General features: G+C 37.3%; 3 protein-coding genes across 5 annotated transcripts; all 3 read left to right on the forward strand.

The window, feature by feature from the left end:
• Positions 1-869: 869 nt before the first annotated feature.
• LOC137959226 (exocyst complex component EXO70A1-like) lies at positions 870-4164 on the forward strand. Of its 2 annotated transcripts, none has more exons than XM_068806597.1 (3): positions 870-3542; positions 3657-3874; positions 3960-4164. In XM_068806597.1, the coding sequence occupies exon 1, from the start codon at positions 1472-1474 to the stop codon at positions 3401-3403; it is 1932 nt and encodes a 643-aa protein (XP_068662698.1). In that variant the 5' UTR covers positions 870-1471; the 3' UTR covers positions 3404-3542; positions 3657-3874; positions 3960-4164. The 2 variants fall into 2 exon arrangements, with proteins under 2 accessions (XP_068662698.1, XP_068662697.1); XM_068806596.1 differs by having other exon boundaries at positions 3758-3874.
• A 9394-nt stretch (positions 4165-13558) lies between these two features.
• Positions 13559-14732, forward strand: LOC137960594 (uncharacterized). Its single transcript, XM_068808246.1, has 4 exons — positions 13559-13734; positions 13884-14025; positions 14141-14216; positions 14307-14732. Exons 1-4 carry the CDS (start codon positions 13704-13706, stop codon positions 14553-14555), a joined length of 498 nt encoding a protein of 165 aa, XP_068664347.1. The 5' UTR covers positions 13559-13703; the 3' UTR covers positions 14556-14732.
• A 4447-nt stretch (positions 14733-19179) lies between these two features.
• On the forward strand, positions 19180-20953 carry LOC137959130 (uncharacterized). 2 transcript variants are annotated; one of them, XM_068806450.1, is made up of 2 exons: positions 19420-19497; positions 19595-20953. In XM_068806450.1, exon 2 carries the CDS (start codon positions 19668-19670, stop codon positions 20709-20711), a length of 1044 nt encoding a protein of 347 aa, XP_068662551.1. In that variant the 5' UTR covers positions 19420-19497; positions 19595-19667; the 3' UTR covers positions 20712-20953. The 2 variants fall into 2 exon arrangements, with proteins under 2 accessions (XP_068662550.1, XP_068662551.1); XM_068806449.1 differs by having other exon boundaries at positions 19180-20953.
• The last annotated feature ends 291 nt before the right edge of the window (positions 20954-21244 follow it).

Genomic DNA, 21244 nt, shown 5'->3' on the forward strand with positions numbered 1-21244 from the left:
TCATGAAATACTTTGATAGATTTAACTTTATTAAGATAGTTGTATTTAACAAAATAAGTTAAATAATTAAATATATTAAATTATATATATATATATAGTTAAATATAAAAATTAAAAAAATAAAATTACATTTATAATGTCTAGAAATTTTGACTTTTACAATATCTTAATTATCACTCTTAAATTAGTAATATAATATAATATTAAAATTAATTAATATAATAAATAATTAAATTGAGTATTTATTAATAAAATAAGATAGATCATAGTTTAGTCTAAATTAATATAATAATTACAAGTTAAAATAAAATTATTAATTTAATTAATTATAAAATATAGAATACCTAAACAAAAATATTTACTTTTATAATGTCTAGATACTTGATCAAATTCTTATTTTTAAAATATCTTAATTATCACTCTTAAATTAGTAATTTAATATAGTATTAAAAGTTATGAATGTAATAAAAAAATAAATAGGGTATTTTATTAATAAAATAAGATAAATTTTAGTGTAGTATAAATTAATAAAATAACTAAAAAAATAAAATTATTCGTGACAAGGTTCAGCTTTGAGAGTGTGGGAAGCGAGAGGCGAGGCTGAGCAGCCCACTCTAAATCTCAAATTCCAACAGTGACTTCTTCTAAATAAATGGCAATTTCCAAGACCTGGGCCTCACTCTTCCGATGGCTAATCCTTCAAGCTTTCCAAGTCTTATCTATGCCGTGTGGGGAGAAAGGAAAAGAGGAAAGAAGGGACCAGACGAAGAAGATCCATCCCACAGTTTGCCTTCATTTTATGAGAAGAGAAATGCAAGGTGGGAAAGGGTTCAAGAAGTTGGGAAAGGATACTCTTTCCCTGCATTTTCTATTTGCCATGCGCCAAGAAAAAATCTCCTCTCCCTTCCACCTCCCTTATCTGTTTGAGGAACAGGTGGTCAATGGAGACTTAAGCTGCTGGCTACTGTGTCTTGTATTGGCTGTTGGCCATTGGCTATGTCAACGTGGGAGATTTCCTGGTCTGCTCTGAAATAAAAAAATAAAAAAATTGTCCACGAGCAGAAGACAAATCCAAATTCCACCCCTGGGACTCCACACCTGAACAGTAAAGACAAGCTGTCCACGAGCAATGTCCAGCGCAACGGTGTGCCATTCTTATCCCGTCGACGGCGACTGCACCGGCATATTGTCTGGCCAAATTTTGGGTTTTGAATTCTTTGGATTTGATTTTGGACTGCTTTTCATTTCTCTTCTATTTCCTTATTTTTTTCTTCGGCTCTAGGCCTCTGCCCTCTGCCTCTCAAAGTCAATAGCATCTCCCTTCCCACCTCTTCTGTGTTCTCACTCGGACATAGATTCGTCGACTATTCGGGAACCCAAAAGTTTCGCCCGTCTTCCGTTCTAGATCTTCAACTTTTCGTTGATTTTTCTCTTTGTTCTGTTTATGTTGTAGGAAACCCCTTTTCTTGTCATGGAATCTCCGTCACGGCGTATTCCGGTGGTTCAGTTCCCGGCGCGAAGATCTCCGGTGACCTGCGGGGAGCATCCCCGAGATGATATATACAAGCAGTTGATCTCCGAATTCGAGGCCGCCGAGAAGCTCATCCTCCGCTGGGATTCCACGGCGTCTGAGGAGGCACGGGAGCGGATGATCTTCGACGGTGATCGGGACGAAGCCGCGCAGTACCTGCAGGCCGTTGACGAGATTCAGCGTTCGATTTCACATACCAGCTTGTCGGACGGTGATTCGGCCAAGGCCACTGGTGCCATCCAGGTCGCCATGGCTCGTCTCGAGGATGAATTCCGTAATATATTGATCACACATAGCAACCCACCGGCCATTGATTCCCTCAACTCTAGGAGTTCTTCATCTTTGTCTGGTATCAGGACTGCGAGTTGTAAGGAGTCCGATGACGAGGACTACGGAGAAGACCCACGAGACCAAGTGGAAGATGGCCAGGAGCAAGAGCAGGATGGGAGCTGCTCCAGGTACCGTTCCACGAATAGTATCAGTGTCCGAGAAATAGATTTAATCCCATCAGACGCCATTTACGACCTCCGTAACATTGCTGAGAGAATGATCACCGCCGGATGCTTGCGCGAGTGCATCCAAGTTTATGGGAGTGTGCGGAAATCCGTTGTTGACTGTAGTCTTCGTCAGTTGGGGGTCGAAAAGCTTAGCATCGGGGATGTTCAAAGGCTGGAGTGGGAAGCTCTGGAGTCCAAGATCCGAAAGTGGATCCACGCAGCCAAGATCTGTGTTCGAATTCTCTTTGCCAGTGAGATGAAGCTCTGCGAAAGGATATTCGAAGACCTTGCTCCACCTGATCTTGAAGCCGATGATGCATGCTTCATGGAGACAGTGAAGGGCGGGGCGATTCAAGTCTTCAATTTTGCCGAAGCCATCAGTATTAGCCGGCGGTCCCCGGAAAAACTTTTCAAGATATTGGACCTCCACGATGCTGTTTATGATCTCTTGCCGGATATTACAGCTGTGTTCAGATCCAAGTCATCGGAGTCTGTTCGGACCCAGGCAGAGGATATACTCATGCGGCTCGCTGAGGCGGCAAGAGGGATACTTTCCGAGTTCGAGAATGCTGTCCAGCGCGAGCCTTCCAAAACCCCTGTACCTGGGGGGACCTTACACCCGCTCGTTAGGTACGTTATGAACTACGTCAGTCTAATCTCTGATTACAAGCAGACTCTGATTGAATTGATTGTCACAAAGCCTTCGGGTGGATCACGCTTCTCGGAGCATCCAATACCAGAAATGGACTTCCCAGACTCAGAAGACAAATCTCCACTGGCCCTCCATCTGGTCTGGATCATCAAGAGCCTTCAAGTTAATTTGGAAGGCAAGTCCATGCTTTACAAAGACACAGCTCTGTCCCATCTATTTCTCATGAACAATGTCCACTACATCGTTCAAAAGATTAAAGGTTCACCTGAACTCCGAGAGATGATAGGAGATGACTATCTGAGAAGATTAACCGGAAAATACCGACAGTGCGCTACCAGTTATCAAAGGGCTACGTGGGTACGGACCTTGTCCTGTTTAAGAGATGAGGGTCTTCATGTCAGTGGGGGCTTCTCATCAGGTGTATCAAAGGCTGCACTGAGAGAAAGATTTAAGAGCTTCAATTCGTCATTTGAAGAGGCTCACCGTGTTCAATCGACATGGTTCGTGCCAGATTTGCAGCTAAGAGAGGAGCTTCGGATATCAATTGCTGAGATACTATTACCAGCTTACAGATCTTTCTTAGGTCGGTTCAGGTGTCATCTAGAGAACAGTAAAAATTCAGAGATGTATATCAAATATTCAGTGGAGGATCTTGAATCTGCCTTGCTGGATTTCTTTGAAGGATCCCCTGTTTCATTGCACATCAGGAGAATGTCGCATTGAAGGAATAATCCATATTGTTAAGGCTTAGAACAAATTCTTTAAATTTTTCGAGGGAGTAGCAGGTTTTGGCAAATTGGGATTTTGAATATTGAAGTTGTTCCATGGGCAGGTCAAAGCCAGTCCCCGCATACTTCACACTGTAAGCAAATTGTTTGATTTGATTTGATTTTTTTGAAAAAAAAAAAAGTAGAGTTTCATACATCGATATGAAGATTATGTGATGTTAGTTGTTTTTCATTGGTTATCTATACAGAGTGTCCAGCAAAATTGAACAAGAGAACTCAGGGAAAAAACCTCTTGACTTCTATGTTTCTTTTGATCCCCTCACATTTGTGTGATTTCTGTATAAAACAGAGGAATAAAAGATGGCTCATAACATGAACATAGTGCTCAAAGAGAAGTTTCCTGCCAATTACGATATCTTGGACTATCGGCACGATCAGAGGCTGCATAGCCCAATATTTGCATGGGGTAATACTAGTTTCCTGACACAGATGTTGTTACTAATTAGCACTTGATGATGGTGTAGCTCAATTTCTTGATTTCTTGTTTGCAGTGACAACAACATCAGCATTGAGAGAAAGAAAACTTGCATTGGTTTATACTGAAATGGAGCTTTACTTCTCTTGTCTCACCATGGTTTAGAATGGTGAGAATGCTGTTGCTGAAAATCTTTCTTGTGCATGTGGGTTTTCAGTGTTGGGACTAATTGTTTAATTCTACATTTGAAGATTGAAATAAATGATTTCACTTGTTGACCACTTATTTGATGTTATTTAATTCTTCCTAGTCTTTGAAACTTTTTCAGATTTGAGTACAATAATTAAAAAGCCAGTGGAAAGGTTTGGAAATTTGATTGTAGGAGGTGTAGTTCTTGAACCGAAGATAACAACTAAATTAGAGTAAGGACTAAGCTCCTTAGTCATGTCCAAAATAAGCATATGCAACTACATGCTTTATTTAGTCTCAAGTCTCCCTTTCACATGATATCAATGTATTTACTAGCGGAGAAACCAGACTAGGGGTCTGTTTGGAACCCCTAAAAAAGAAAAAAAAATGAGAATTTAACTATTATTATTTTCAAAAATAGTTAGTGAAAATGAAGTCACGATCAAATTCTTTTTTTATTAACTATTTTTGGGAATAATAATGGTCAATTTTTTTTTGTCTTTTCTTTCTTTTCTTTTCCATGAGGTTCCAAACAAACCCTAGATGATCACTCTCCATGACAGTTTCCATATGTAGGGAATCGTCGCTTTTTCTACCTCTTCTTAGGGCATTAAGAATCTACTTTAAAATACAAGTTGGAATAAGGCCCTGGTGTGATGCACTTTTTGTAGTAGTTTTGGTATGTACCTATTATTGTAAATCCTCCTCAAGTATGTAGGAAGGAAGAGTAATTGATGCAATACAATTACTAAACATATCATCAAAATAGAAAGTGTATCTAATCTTGTAGTCCCAAAAACTGAATACTGAAGGCCTTGTTTAGTCAACCATGAAATGAACATTTTCCAAGAGTTGAAATCATCCTAGGAAAACCTCTTGTTGAATCTGTGAAGTTGGGTCCAAAATCCATCTTAAAATGATTAGCCAACTTAAGAAACCTCTTTCCCAACTAATAAACTCAAGATTTTTGTACTTATTAATCCATTTGTGACTATTCTTTAACACTCCTCACGTGTAGGCCCTCTTTTGTGGCTTTACAACTAGATGATTTAGGTGTATGCTCTTTTTTGTGACTTTACAAGTAGATAATTTAGGTGTAGGTCATCTTTTGTGGCTCTGCAAATGGATAATTTTATGTGTATGACCTTTTTTGTGGCTCTACAAATGGATAATTTAAGTATATGTCCTATTTTGTGGCTTTACAAATGGATAACAAGTATAGGGACTGAAAAGAGGGAAAAAAAAGAAGATAGATATGAACCTAAATTGTTAGAGATAATTTAGGTGTAGGCCTACATATGAGTATCCGCTCAAATACCATGTTAAGTTGGATCTAAGGCCCATCCTAAAATGACTAGCCAACTTACGAAACCTATTTCTCAACTAATAAACTCAGGATCTTTGTACTCATTAGTCCATGTGGGACTATTCCTTAACAAAATTTATCTCTTCACAGGAATTCATTTCTCATTAAATGGGATCTCCTAAACCATGCATTTAATCAAACAAAAAAACGCAAGGCCGATCACTTGTGTGGTCATGAATGGAACCTGATGTTGCATGTTATCTTCCATTCAACTTGATTAGTATTTGATTTGGTTTGTATGTTTTTTTACAAGGCATGTGTCTGGTCAATCTGAAGTAATTACTCTTGGTCCTGTAAGCAAGATAGGTTCACGATTCAGGGTGCTAAAAACTGATAGGTCAGTGTAGAAAAGGTTTTAGGATTCGTATGATCCTTTCATTACTATTAATGGTTTTGCCTATTTGTGGGATAACAAGGGCCGGAATATTATTTCTTTCTCATAGGGTATGTTTGGAACTCCTACAAAAAAAAAAAAGAAAAAAAAAGAGAATTTGACCATTATTATTCCCAAAAGTAGTTAGTAAAAATTAAATAGTGATCAAATTCTCCTTTTCACTAACTATTTTTGGGAATAATAATGATCAAATTCTCAATTTATTTTCTTTTCCATGGGGTTCCAAACAGATCCGTAGGGTTTGTGACATCAGTGTTGGGGGTCTGGCATATCGAAGGTAGGGGCTTTTATGGCAATTTTATAATCTTCTTATACTTGAAAGCAATTCAGTCTTTGTGAACTGATACACGCAATTTAAAAGTATAATTCAATCAAAGTTAACATATAAAGACATACTCCATCGAACATGATACGATAAATTATAGTGATTTATAATTTTAACTCGAGTTGTTAATCTGTTCTTAAGGTGTCTCCACAGTATCGAGTTTAATCCACTAATTAATAAATCAAACAACACTTACAACAAAAGCCAATTTATAGTTTAGGGTTATACAAACCTTTACACAATAGTTATTTTGTTAACAAGGCAAATTACAACAGTTTGAGGCAACAAATCCCTTTTTCAAAGTGAGTATGCAAGTCACTTCACCTCAAAGGGCAAAACCTTGGCTACAAAATAATATTTCTACCTGATGTGAGCTAAGGTTTTGGACTTGCCTATCCAAGGCTTATGCAATTATAATGCAAAGATTATTAGCTTTACATATTAAGCAATATCATTGCCTCTTATATAAGTAAATCTTATAACAATGAATAAAAAAATACACCCCAAACCTTATTGTTCCTATCCTCACAATAGTAGTTCAGTTTAATCCCAAATAATATGATTTTAAAGTATAAATCCCTCTTTGGAAAATGCTCAAATATTATTTGAAAATATAGCCTTTCAAAGTAGTTTAAGAGGATGCAAACTTGAGAATTTGAGCCACAAACTCACCACAAGAGAAAAGATTTTTTTTTATGGAAAATTTTGTCGTGAAAACATTTAAAATTAGTCAATTTTTTTACGATGGAAAATGCATCGATAAAGTTTGTCTCCTACACACGTTACGTCAAATTTTCCAAAAAAATTTATAATTCTGTCTAGAAATGCTAATATTTTCTCAACAAGAAATAAATCCAAGGAAAATTAAATAATTACCCAACAAAATTAAATTTATCTAGAAATAAAAAGCTACAAAAAATAAACATACAAACACTATAAAAACACAAAAAGGGGCAACAAGGATCCTGTGAGACACTGTCTGGGCCTATGGAGTATGCTCTATAAAAACTAGTAGAGGTTGCATCACCAACACATTTGAACTGATTCATCTTAGCCATAAGTTGCGATAAATTAGTACTAAACAATTTGTATAAATTTAATTTAAAATATAAATTAGGGCACAAATATTTTACTTACATATTCAACCCTAGCCCCCTACAAGGTCATCTATGTGGCTCATGATGATGGGTGTTTAGAAAAGAACTACTTGACTCACACTCACACCTAGACAAATTTAACATAAAAAAAGTTATATCACATACAATTAAAATTCAAAATAAAAATACTAGCAATATTATACATCCATCTCATAGCAAGAATGTAGAAAGGACTTTGAGCTTGATGAATGTTGAATTGTTTTTTTTTCAGCATTTTTTTAAAAAAAATCTCTTCAATTGGGAACAACAAACAAAATATTTCATTCTTATAAAATTGGTATCCTTAAAATAAAAAACTTTACCTGAAACTGCTCACTCGTAAAGTGCTTGCACAACCACTCCCATAGGGGGTGTTCCTTAGATCATGTGATGAAGTATGTGAAACTTTAATGGAACTAGTTCCGCCAAGAAAATTGAGAGATTTTGAAGTGCCTATGCAAATTTAACTATTTTTCTCAAAAAAAAAAAGTAAAAACCAGAATTTTCAGGTAAAGAGTCTTTGATGAAAGATTTTTTATGCCAATAAATGCTCAATAATTGCTCCTCTACAAGTTTAGAAGTTTATATATATGATTCCTAGAAATAATAGCCATTTTGACCATATTCAAAAATCTACAAAAAAGTTTGATTGATCAACAAAAATGTATGATTGATCAATCATGTATAAAGACTGTATTTTTTTGGCTTCTCTAAGCCCAATGACTAATCAAGACGTCAATTAACCACTTTGCAACCATTTACAAAAGATTTTGATTATTCATATTCCTATGATGATGATCGATCATGCCCACAGTCAGTGTGCAAAACTAACTCCTAATCGATTTATGTCATTTTCATGGGAATCAAAGTTTCTAAAACATTTATATGCAATGTCAAAATGTAGTTTTAGAAAAAAACATTGCATGTCATAATGCTTTAATGCATAATCATATCAAGTAATCAGAATTAGGCTGGCTATCCTCTTACAAAACTAGAGTTCTTGATATTTTTCTATTTTTCTTGACTCTAGGTATTCAAATTTTCAAGTTTCTTTGTAGATGATTCTTCAAGATGACTCTACAATTCATTTTTTACATGAGGTCTTTATGATGAATTTGTCGATTCTTCCTCATAGACCTTGATTTTGTGTCTCTTAAAGGAAATTTTGAAATGCTTAAAATGTTAATCGTAGGTTGACTCCCGTGTTGCTTTTGATGAAAATAAAACTTAATTGATATAACAACTTAAAAATCTAAGTATTTCATATACTTCCCTTCAAGAGTAAATGCATCTCAAGGTCTAAAACTTCAAGCCAAACTCAAGACCTCAAACACAATTGAAGAACGTCTCTTGAAGAAGCACTCATAAGGAATAAAACAACGAGAAGAATAGAGTTCAAGTGTAATATACAAATGTTTAAACTCAGTCACTTTTGTAAGAGAGTATTCTAAACTCCTTCTCTTTTAGTACATATATGAAATCGGAGCTTTAGGTCATAACTTGCACTTGACATGTTTAGGATCATCATAAACATCATTTAGAGCATGCTAGAGTACTTAGAGAAAAACATTCTCATGCTTTAAAAGTTTGCCCTTTTGAATAGGCATTGGAATGATTGATCAACCACAAGTAATGATAGATCATCCAAAACTATGTCAGCTAGAAATATAAAGCATGATCGATCAACTATAATTGATAGATAGATCATCCAGGATATGACCATTTCATGCTATAACGCATGATCGATCATCCTACCTGATTGATCGATCATCTCTACCCAAGCAAGCAAATTTCTCATGGAATGATCGATCATCTCACCTGATTGATCAATGTTGGATTTAGGATCCCATGACAAGATCCTCGACCAAGGTGGTGAGAGAGGAGAGGATGAAGAAGAGGAAAAGAAAGGAAGTGGAAGAAAGAGGAAGAGAGATAAAGGGAATAGAGCTAAAAAGATGGAGAGAGAGAGAGAGAGAGAGAGAGAGAGAGAGGAGAGAAAGCTAGGGATAAATTTGAGAAAAAGGAGAGAGACTTAATGATCTATCCTATGCCCTGAGCCTCTATTTATAGTTGTGTAAGGAGGTTTACAATGACTACAATGCCCTGAGGTCTACAAATTTTTTTAAAAAAAAAGACATAAGTAGACATACATCGTCTTCCTTAATTATACCCTTGTGACATCCTTATGAGAAGAACTTTTAATTACCTCTTTTGCTATCTCTTTGACGTGGGAAAGATATTACATTTATGCCACTTCAAGATGTCTTCCATTCTATAAGGAATGATCGATCATCCTATCTGATTGATCCATCATCCCACCCAATTGATCAATCAGTTAGAACCTTGCCAATAGGAACTTAAAGCATGATCAATCATAGGAAAATACACTGATCGATCATATTTGTAATGCACAACCAGATGGGATCAAACTCTAAATACATCTTCATTCGTGCTTTGAAGTTGGAGGCTTGGAAACTTTGAAGGAAAAGGTCGTCTATAAGCTTTTCATCATCAATGGGCATAATAGGCTTAGGAAGTTGATTAGCTGAAGAAAGACCAAGAGGGAAATCTTTGGTGGAGTAAAATAATTGGTCTTAAAAAAATGTCACATATTTGGATAGAAACATTTTCCTGAGAGAGGGGTCATAACAAACATATCCTTTGGTGCACATTTAATATATCCTTTTGTGCTTACTCAATTTGACTTGGGAGCTATTAAATGTATCCTTTGGTGCTTACTCAATAGGAAAACTTCTCAATTTAAATTGGAAAGAGATTTCAAAGAAGGAATCATATGTTGGAGAGGTCATAAAGACGAATGTCCTAATCTATTGTGCTTCTGAAGTGCCTATGTATGGGAAGTGGATGTAGTAGGGACTGTAGGCAGATTTAGATAGTAAATTCCCCCTTGTTTATGACCTTCACCAATCACTTGTTTTGTGTCGAGATCTTGAAAAAATAATAAGAGGCTAAAAATGTGATGGAGTAGTTAAATATTTTAGTTAACCGACTTAATGATAAAAAAATTACCAAAGGAAACTAAGGAACAAAGAGGACATCATGAAGATGAAGTGTAGGTGTAGAGGTGGATCCAATGCCTTGGACTTTGATTTGAGACACATTAGTTATAGATAAAAATTTATCAGTTTGGCATGGAGATAAAGAACTCAAAAGATGAACATTACAAATCAAATGTTCGGAGGCCCCAGAGTTAATGATCCAAGATGAAGAAGAGGAAGTAGCAAAGACCATACCTGATATAGTGGTAGCAACAACAGTAGTAGAAGAAGCCTTGGGAGTGGATACGGTCTTAGTTTTCAACCTTTGAAGTAATTCAAAGCCATCATCGAATACTATCTTCTTGCCCTCTTCTGACTCGGATATGTCTCCATTATTTGTACATACTTGATTAGCCATTACCCAGTCAGGTTTTTCATGGAGTTTCCAGCATATGTCAACTAGGTGATTTACACCCCCACAATAAGCACACACTCGATTGTCAGTTCTTCAAGCATTTTGACCAACTCTACCACCTCTTCCTCAACCACTTTTAGTGTTTCTTCCTTGACCCTTATTATTAGAGTATATGGTTGAAGAAATATCAATATGGGGTGTAGAAGATGGATTCAAAATCTGTATCAATGTAGCACATATATCATCAAAAGAGGGAAGAGCAATTGAGCTAAGGAGTTGAGTTTTGGCCACCTCTAGATATGGTTTAATATTAGCAAGGCAAAAAACTACTGATAATGCTTCCCGTTGTTTCTCTTGAATCGAAATATTAGTGGAATAAGTTTGAGCAATTTTCCATTCTTGATTATGTCCTCTAAATCAGGCAAGATAAATCATACAAGTTCTCCCCCTGTTTGGTACTATATATTATTTGAAAAACATTGTATAATTTTTGCAAGTTATCATAACTAAAATATAACTTTGCACATGTATCCCATATTTTCTTAGCCGTCTCTAGATAAACTACGTTATTTGCAATATTTTCTTCCATGTTATTAATCAACCAACTAATGACAAATGTATCTTTTTAAGCCATTTGGCGTAAATACTATCTTCCTCAGGTACAAGTAGGGGTGGTTTAGTCAAGTGTCCTAACAAGTCTCAAGTGATAGGAAAACGATTAAACCGATTGAGACCAACTCAAATAGTTTGATAGTCTTCTTAAAGGAATAGTAATAATCTCGAGTAAATCACTCTTGCCAACCATATTCAAACATAAATCTTCAACCATGAATTATTTTACTAATCAATGAACAAGGTTTAACAACACTCTTGACTCGTATAAGAGATACAAATAATTCATGAGAATTTCAAAATAGTTGACATGTAAGTGTAAAGGTGTTGAGCTCACGTGGAACGAAGTTAGCAATTCATGCTTGTGTTCATGTAGGAACTCGACTCAACGTCTAGAAGGAATATAGTGATGTGTTGGACTATGCAAGGCTTCAATGTTCCATTCATAGAAGATCTCAATCAAAGAAAAAATAATGCCAATTTCAGCAACCAAATTTGTCCAAATTCTCGATCAGTCTAAAGAAGGAAACTTTCCTCCTTATGGATGTGTGTCACATGAATCCATAAAGGTAATTTCCATTAACCCTTTTTGTTCTGAGATTGTTTCCTTATAATGAACTAATGTCCTCTAATCTACTCAAAATAAAATTTTTCCAGCATGGAATTGCTGAATTTTAATAGCCTTCTCGCAAAAAAAAAAAAAAAACACATCCTTGTGAGCACACATCTTCTTGTTTCAGTTGTTGTGTTTGATTATCAAAACTCAAGAGGATACCAACTAATGTAACATCAATTGTAAGTATAAGAGGACCTAGACCGAGGGGAACCAAGCATGATCAAAAGTAATTTCTCACCCAGAGGAAGAAAACAAAACCAAAGACAAAAAGTTGTTGTTCTCGTCAAGTCTTACCGAATGAAATAACTTGGGTTTGTTTTAAATTTCACCATAAACTTATTCTCAAATTTCAAGCATTGTAAAGTAATCCAACTTAACCTCTTGTCATATCAACCCTTGAAGGAAAAACAACAGGAAGATGCATCAATTATGCTATGGTTTGATGTTTGCATTGACAAGGAAAAAATTGAACTTTTTCAATACAATTTGTTTGTTATGCTATTTTATTTGAGATAAGAACATATATAATTCATGCATAACATGGACACTCCAGCATCTTTCAGGCTTCAACATATAAAAAAAGGGCAAAAAGTTTTGACACGAAATCTTGAAAGCATCACTCTGATACCATGTTGTTTTTAGGATTCCATGTTAATTAGGTTAGACATAAAGTGATAAGGGAGAGGAAGGAAGAAGAAGGAGATAAAGAATGTGAAAGGAGAGAGAGAGAGAGATTCAGAAGAATAGGACGGCTGGCTACTGAGGAAGAGAGCACGTTGGAGAGAAAGCAAGGAGGATTAGGGTTATGAGAATAATGCCCTTCACTGTAATAGGTGAGGAAAAAAGACAAAAAAACTTACATTTTTACATTCATGCTTATTTATATATTCTAATAAATTATGGCTCTGTGAGATGTCTTGTTGTGAGAGTCATATAAGTCTCTTCCATACTTGCTCTTCAACATATTTTTATTTTTTTGAAAAAGTCGTTCTTCAACATATTATTAGAAAGCCGAAATATCTTTAGTGCAAATTCCAACTAATAGAGATAATTAGTGAAATTTCTCAAGGGTTCTTGGGCGGTGAATACTATAAAGTAAATATCGATAATAAAATATTTTTGTATTATTTTTTATGTGTGTATTTTAACTTTCATATTTTCTTTAAATTTTAATTTGGTATCCTTAGTTAATAATTGTAAAAACTCAATTCACCTGTCCCCCTTGTCCTTAGAAGCCACCTAGGCCAACTTACCCAACTTACCCAACTTATTTTGTAATTCAATTTCACATATCGGAAAGGGAATAACCCCTTGAAGTTGTATTTGTCTTCAATAGAGAAAGAGGGCAAGATTGACTCTCCTAAACTTTTTTTCTTTTAAGATTTTAATTTATCAACAATAACATCCCAATATTTCAGCTCTCAAATTGGAGTCAAGGACCGGATTCTATTAACAATTTATCGACATAAATTCTTAGTAAAAATTCAATAAAATTACCATATAAGAATAATAATTCGTATTACCAAAAAGTTTTTCTTAATTTTTGCCAAGGTTGAGGTTGCTTCAATCTTCGAACCGTGAAGCATTTAGGGGTACTTGTCATTCGCACCCCTCTCTGGGTGCCTTGCTAGCCAGTACATTCCCTGCGTGAGCATCTAAACGCCAGAGCTTCTCTGTTTCTTCTCTAAGAAATTCCCACCACTTCCCTCTTTTTAAATCATCCGCAGGGCAAAAAGAGGCATTCTCAACCGCACCGACGACCGGAAGGATGGGGCAATCCATTAACAAGCTCTCGAAAGGTACATTCAAAGGGATTTCGCTTCTTCCATTGTCTTTATCGTCTCGAAGCAGAAGCTTCATCTACATCATCTTTCCGTCAATTTCGCCTTTCATTTGGTTGGGTTTAGAGTTTCGAAGTAAATTTTCTCAGATACATTGTCCATTATAGGTGGAAAACAACCGCCACAAACAAGCAAGAAGTTGGACCCAGAGAAGATAAGGAACACTGTTGATCGTTGCTACCAGACGTACCTGGAAGGTTCTGATAGCAACCATGCCCATTTCCACTATGCGGTTTGCAAGACCGTGGAGTAATTACTTCGTTTCTTTCTCTGATTTTCAGTTTCATTTAAATAACTTTGTTTTTCAAAGTGAAGGGGCTCAGTGAACTGCAAATTCTAACGTTTTTTGGATTATTTCGTGTAGGGTTATAAACGTAGAACTTTGTGGCTTCACACAGATCATGATGCCAAGCGAAAAAAAGATAGGCGAATTGTACGAGGTGAAACCGAGATACTAAAGAAAAGAAAATGACAATTAGATGGTAAATAGTTATTTTTGACTGTGACGAAGAAAATGTTTGCCATTGCAGAAGAACAGAGACAGGAAGGGCGAGATACCACAGGGAAAATTTGAGATCATTCTGATGGAACTATTTAAAGGGGCTCAAATAGGGGGAGGGGGATCGTTTCGGGATATGTTCCTCTTCATCTACGGATTCCCAGTAACAGCTGTTCTTGTCAAGCAACTGTTGTTTCCAGATTCCATTCCAAATGAGATTCTTATCCCTGCCGTGACCTCTGCTTCTGTATTTGCACTGGCAAAGCAGAATAAGATATGAATGAAGCCTTGCGCTTGGATCGAAGTGATTACCTCGTTTCTCTCAAGGGGTGACCTTGTTGGAGTTCAATCAAAGTATGTGAATAATGGAGATCATAAGTATTTAATTTCGTTCTTATAAGTTCAGTTTGTGGAGTGAATTGAGTATATCTTATGTAACTAAGGGTTAATTACTCACCTATGAAATATCAATAATTATATATATAAACATATTTTGAGACCCATTTTATTACAAAATGGATCAAATTTGGTCAACCTCAGGCAGGTAACACAATGGTAAAGTTGTTTTTGTTGGATACAAGATCGATTTTGCCTTCACATCAATTTCAAACTGAATCAAATGGAAGACAACTTTATTCTTGTGTAAGACAAAGTTTAGAAATGAATTTCATCACTAAAAGTCATATCTTCATTTCAAACTATGTAGCGCAATGTAAGGATAAGAATTTCCAACTTTGTAGTTCAATGTAAGGATAAGAGTTTGTTTGAAGTATATGCAAAGGAGAGGAATGGATAAAAGACTGGAAATTTCAAAGGATTTGTTCACTTCTTCCCTCAAAAGTGTTTTGAAAAGTTTTTCAAGTTTTTGAGAATGGAGGCTTATGAATATGCCAATAAATGCTTATTAACTTCTCAATAGAAAGTTTGGTGGGGTATTTATAAGTTCCCAAGCCAAACTAACTATTTTTTTCCCATTTTCAAAAGTCAGTGTTTACATTGATCGATCATTGTAAAGTGATTAATCGATCAATCAAGTGTAACGGCTATTTTTCTGTTAGAATGTGTCTTATTGATCGATGGTATGATCGATCAATATCTACCCGTTGGGTCTAACATTTTAAGTTGATTGATCATTGCTAAGGTTTGGCCGACCAATCAGAATACCCTCTGGTAACTAGTAAAATTTTGTATGATCAATCAGTCATATAGGTTATTGATCCATCAGTCCAAGCAGGATGATCAATCATGTTTATAGCATGATGTGGCCATGTTCCGGATGATTGATCAATCGATATGGTTTACAATCTTGACCTATACACTTCCAATGCCCTGCAACAACACCTCAGTATCTCCCTCTCTGCAATACTCGGATCTTCATTGTACCCGTCGAACTCTGAAAGCCTCCGACGACCGCAGATGAGCCACCGGAGTAGCCTTCCAATGTCCCACTCTACTAAAGGAAGGAGCCAGATGGCACACACAAGATTGAAGATGAAGCACACATTGTCCATGTGAGCCTCACGTGTAAAAAAAAAAAGTTTCACAGTCAACGACTGCCTGCTCATTGTCTCTCAATTATAGATCAATGTCGACTTTACATAAGTCGACTCAGCCAGCACAACAACTATGTTTGGTCATGTGGGCTGGCGTTCGTTACTTAATAACCATAGCTACCAACTCTGGTGCCCCACCTTACACTAGCCATCCTTCACCTCGTCCATATCAGGGTTTTGTCAGATTTGTAGCATCCAAGGGCACTCGGCTAAGCAATGTCCATCATTTCAACATGTACCAATCCAGTCCACCAACACAGGATTTCCACTTTCTTATACTTCGACAACATTATGGTAATGAGCTCATTATGTGGCTAACGTCCTATCCAACAATCCAGCTTGGTTACTTGATAGTGGAGCATCTCATCATGTCACAAAATACTTGAGAAACCTATCTCTTCATATACCCTATCCTGTTTCAGATGATGTTAAGATTGGCAATGACGCTAGTCTCTCCATCACCCTCACCGGTTTTATATCTCTTCCAACTACCACTACTACATTTAAGAATGATATCATTTGTGTACCAAACATGTAAAAGAACCTAATTTTTATCTCTCAATTTTACACTACTAATAATGTTTCCGTTGAATTTTCCCTATCTTTTATGTGAAGGATCTCCGCACGGGGGCAATATATTTGACGGGCAACACTAGAGATGGAGTGTATGAGTGGCCGGCTCATAAATCTGTCTTCTCCAATTCTCGCCTTCTCTCAAGTCAAAACCACATCATCCAGTTGACACTATCAGTTTGGTAATCCCGCTCTTCCCATTTTGACACGCATTCTTTCTAGTAATCATTTAAAAACCTTCGGGCTTTGTTGATTCAAAACAACCAACCTATGTTTGTAAACTTCATAAAGCTATCTATGGTCTCAAATAGGCTTCACGGGTGTGCTATCATGAATTGCATCAATTTCTTGTAGATTCAGGTTTCAAGCATTCTCACTTTGATACATCTCTATTCACTTTTCATACTGGCAAGCATGTTTTGTTTCTACTAGTGTATGTCAATGATAAGATTATTATTGGTAATAGTGATGACCATATTTCTCAATTTGTTTATTGCCTCACTCATCATTTCTCTCTAAAAGATCTTGGCTCTCTTTTTTACTTCCTTGGAGTTGAGGTTAATCTGCATCGCGATGGCATATTACTCTCTCAACGCAAATACATTCAATACATGCTCAAAATGACTTATATGGAAGATGTTAAACCTATCCTCACCCCATTGCCGACGAATTCTTCATCACTTATCATGACCTCAAGCTCTCCTCTTTCTAATCCATCTTAGTTTTGTGAAGTAGTCGGCAACCTACAATATCTCTCTCTCACTCAACTTGATATTTTCTTTGTTGTTAACAAGATGTCCCAGTTTATGCATCAACCAACTAATGAGCCATGGGTATTTGTCAAACAAAATAAGGTATTTATGTGGCACATTGGATAAAGGGATTCTTCTACATATTTGTCTCCTATATCACTACATGGGTTGTCAGATGCGGATTGGACTGGCAATAAAGATGATTACTCTTTCACTAGTGTTTACCTTATCTATCTTGGGCGTAATCTCGTTTCCTGGAGTTCAAAGAAACAACACATTGTTGTTCGTTCTTCTACTGAGGCTGAGTATCGATCAGTTACTGCTATCGCTACTAAACTTTGGTTGGTGTGTTCTCTACTTAGTGAACTTGGTGTAACTTTCTCGTCTTCTCCTGTAATCTATTGGCATAATATTAGTGCCACTCAATTAAGCTCCAATCCCGTGTTTTACTCCAGAATGAAACATGTAGCAGTTGATTATCACTTTATCCATGATCAAGTTCAATCTGGTCTACTTCATGTTGCTCATAGTGCCTTTGTTGACCAATTTGTTGATTTCCTTACAAAGACATTGCCACGATCACAGTTTCAGTTACTATGGGACAAGATTGGTCTCTCTAACCATGGCCTATCTTGAGGGGACATGATAAGGAATTAACATAATATCTTCTTGTCTCTGGTTTATCTTCTTGGATAAGATCTCAATTGTAATTATCTATTGTTGTAATTATCTCTAGTTAAAGCTTATCATTATAAACTGTATAAATATCACTCTTAATCAATACCAATATACAGTTCAATTCATCGTCTCGTAGGCGATCTCAACGAGAAGTTGGGAACTTGGGAACTTGGGAGATTTTGGCGCTTTGGGGATTTTCATGCTAGAGGTTGTCTTTAGAAAGGAAGCCAATGGATGAACACACAGGTCAAATGAAGTTGGTTGATTGGGTTTCCAAAGTACTTCAAAGACGGGAGAATACTAAATGTGGTAAATCTGAGTTTGGGGACTTCTTCTCTAGCAAAGGAGAGGAGCTCAACATAAACAAATACAAAATATGTTTTAACAGGGCGAGACACCGAATAGAAACTTAAGAGGAAAATTAAAAATTATGAATTGAATTAAAACTCATAATCTGTTAAACACCTAGCTAATACTACCGAAAAGACCAGCCTGTTAGGAGCGGAAGACATAGGTACTTAACGCCCAGGACCCTAATATTACACCCCCCTTCGCGAGCCGACGTCCACGGCGGCCAGCACCAGCGGCGGCCCACTCAAGCGGCTGCCCCACTCCTAGTGCCTCATCGCAGTTCTCCATGTCGGCCCCTTCCACTTGGTCGCCCCTTCCGCTTCGGTAGCACACACTGGGATTCGAACTCGTGACCGAGCGCTAGCTCTGATGCCAAATGTTAAGCACTTAGCAAATACAACCCAAAAGATTGGTCTGTTAGGAGTGGAAGACATAGGTACTTAACGCCCAGGACCCTAATATAATCTCTATGAACATAGATCAAAACAATTTACTCTAATACCATATTAAAATTTTATTCTTGGTTTGAGGTTAATTGAATACATTGACACTATATTTATAATAGGAAAAACAATTATAATTGAAGTAAAATTAGAGGAGATGCATAGAAACAATTCTGAATTCCGTAGCTTGCGGATTGGGCTCAGAAGTTCGGAACGCCGGTCCATCACTCCTATCCGTCGTCATGCAGTTGGAAGATAGTTGCAGAAGACGAGCAGCAGTCCAAAGCGCACCAATCATTCTTCGTATGCTTTTTGAACATGGCCTGTCGATTCCTCATTCTGAAAGAGAGAGGCTAGACACTTGATTGTGATGAGATAAAAAAAGAAATTTGGTTTGGACTGGGTCCTCACCATTTCCTTAGTGGAGCAGGTCATGACTTCATTCCATCCTGCAATATCAAGCAAACCACCCAAAAAAATATTCCCGAAGCCTTCTACACCACCAAACAAATACTGGCAATGTGAAAACAAAAACAAACCACTGACATCATCATCACCATCATTGATATCTTCCTCCTTCCTTCACTCTCACCTACCCCTCAGAAAAAGCGCTACAATTCCTCAATATCGACCCTGCTGCAGCTCATTTCACACGCTGAAGATTTTGTAAACGCCTCTTTTCTCGGCAAATTAGAAGGAAGTGCCCGAGAGATTTCTTCTTTGATGCTTTTTCTGAATTCCGTTTTCCAGTTGCAGGTTGTTTCTTGCGTTGTGGGTCTCTGATTTTGCTCGGATGGATTCCTTCAATCAGGAAGCCGGGTTCTGCTATGATCATGGCTCGCTTTCCATGGATGATGCCGATGGCTTCTCAGGTCTCCTGTATATCTATGTCTACCATGCCAGAAACATTCACAATATATGCATCTATGAAAACCAAGATGTTTATGCCAAATTCTCCCTCACTTACAGCCCTGATGAAGCCCTGTCTACGAGCATTGTGAAGGGTGGTGGAAAAAACCCGGAATTCAACGAAGGCTTGAGGATGAAGGTCACCCAAATTGATGCTGTCCTCAAATGCGAAATTTGGATGCTTAGCAGGGCGAGAAACTACTTAGAAGATCAATTGTTGGGTTTCGCTCTGGTCCCCTTATCAAGTTTGGAAGGCAAAGGCAAATTGACCCAAGACTTCACCCTGTCGTCCACCGATCTCTTTCACTCTCCTGCTGGAACAGTTAAGTTATCGCTCTCCTTGGCCACTTCCGACGTCGCTTCGAGTAGATTTTCGCAGTCTTCCATAAGTTCAGAGGTTGTGCTGCTTGATCGGAAAGGGTCTGAGGTCGCAAACCCAGTCGATCAGTACGGTAGAATCGAATTTCCTGACATTTATATGGTAACGGAGAACAATAAAATGGTCGTCGAGTACTTCAACATGGCAGAGAGGAACTCTGCCTCGAAGACTTGTTTGGAGGGAGCTGCTTCCTTTCTACATCTCGGTGCTTCCTCACAATCTGCAGAAGATTATGACATGGCTGCAAATTCCAGTGAATACAACTGCGGTGGCTCTATTTCTCCAAACGGAAGTGTGCAAAATTCAGGGGTCTTCAGTTCAACCACGACTAGTCTGAGTGATGATAGGAACTCAGGTGACTCTATGGACAAGAAGAATCACGGGACTCTCGATTCTTCCAGTTCTCCATTGGCGCCGCATCAAAGCTCCGAGGCTTCACCAGAAACACCTACCTCTAAGAACGGGAGTTTGCTGCGAGACAAGAATAACGACTCGGATTACACAACCAAGGGGGAGGACGGAGAGAAACAAACCCAGCTGGATTCAGTCTTCACGGCCCCGCTTGCAAATATCAACCTCGAAGCAGAACAGAAGGTAATGCAGCAACAAATAGTCAATATGTATATGAGAAGCATGCAGCAATTTACAGAGTCGTTGGCCAAGATGAAGCTCCCTATGGATCTTGACAAACCAGAGCCCACCAATGATGGGCGAGTCATTCAGGGACCTGGTAACAAGTTAGCAGCGGAGAAGAAGGACGGATCAAGAGTATTTTATGGCAGTCGGGCCTTCTTCTGATCAAGAAAGAATGCAGCATACGGGTAACTGCAAATTAGTAATAACTTGTTATTTGACATAATTTTGGTATGGTGATATAAACCTGCTCATAGAGATGATTGCCAATTGTGACTTCTAGCAGTAGGATGTGTTAAGTTCGAGTGACTGGAATTACAGTGGAAAAAAACATGAGATTGTTCTAGGAGAGTTCCAAGTTGTTTGTGACCATCAGCTTCTGTTATAAAAATAGGCTGCTTCTTTAATTTGTCCCTTTAATTTCAGCTTCTGCTCTTAGCAAGTGACTGCTAATATCTATCTTTTTCATTGTAGTATGTCTGGAGAGAGGTTCAAGAAAACACTCTCCAAGCCGTCTTCAATGAATTGGTCAACAAGTAAAAAATATTTTGGCCCTCCTAAAGGGCTGCCTCCAATTCAATGAACCTTGTAGGATATTTAGTTGATGGAATCAGATATAGTGCAGAAACGTTATAAAATTTAGAAGATTTAAACAAAACTGTGAATTGAGAGGAAATTTTTTTCATTTTTAGTATCAA

Source organism: Aristolochia californica, unplaced genomic scaffold (genome assembly GCF_029961685.1).
Source record: "Aristolochia californica isolate CCGP_79_NKW_82.1479 unplaced genomic scaffold, dmAriCali1.0.hap1 SCAF_3, whole genome shotgun sequence".
Taxonomy (NCBI): domain Eukaryota; kingdom Viridiplantae; phylum Streptophyta; class Magnoliopsida; order Piperales; family Aristolochiaceae; genus Aristolochia; species Aristolochia californica.

What these genes read in the sequence shown, in the direction of transcription:
- LOC137960594 (XM_068808246.1), top strand. Translation starts at nt 13,704, where the DNA reads ATGGGGCAATCCATTAACAAGCTCTCGAAAG. An exon ending in CATTAACAAGCTCTCGAAAG is followed by an intron (nt 13,735 to 13,883) that starts GTACATTCAAAG and finishes TGTCCATTATAG; the next exon opens with GTGGAAAACAACCGCCACAA. An exon ending in GCGGTTTGCAAGACCGTGGA is followed by an intron (nt 14,026 to 14,140) that starts GTAATTACTTCG and finishes TATTTCGTGTAG; the next exon opens with GGTTATAAACGTAGAACTTT.
- LOC137959226 (XM_068806597.1), top strand. Translation starts at nt 1,472, where the DNA reads ATGGAATCTCCGTCACGGCGTATTCCGGTGGTTCAGTTCCCGGCGCGA.
- LOC137959130 (XM_068806449.1), top strand. Translation starts at nt 19,419, where the DNA reads ATGGATTCCTTCAATCAGGAAGCCGGGTTCTGCTATGATCATGGCTCG.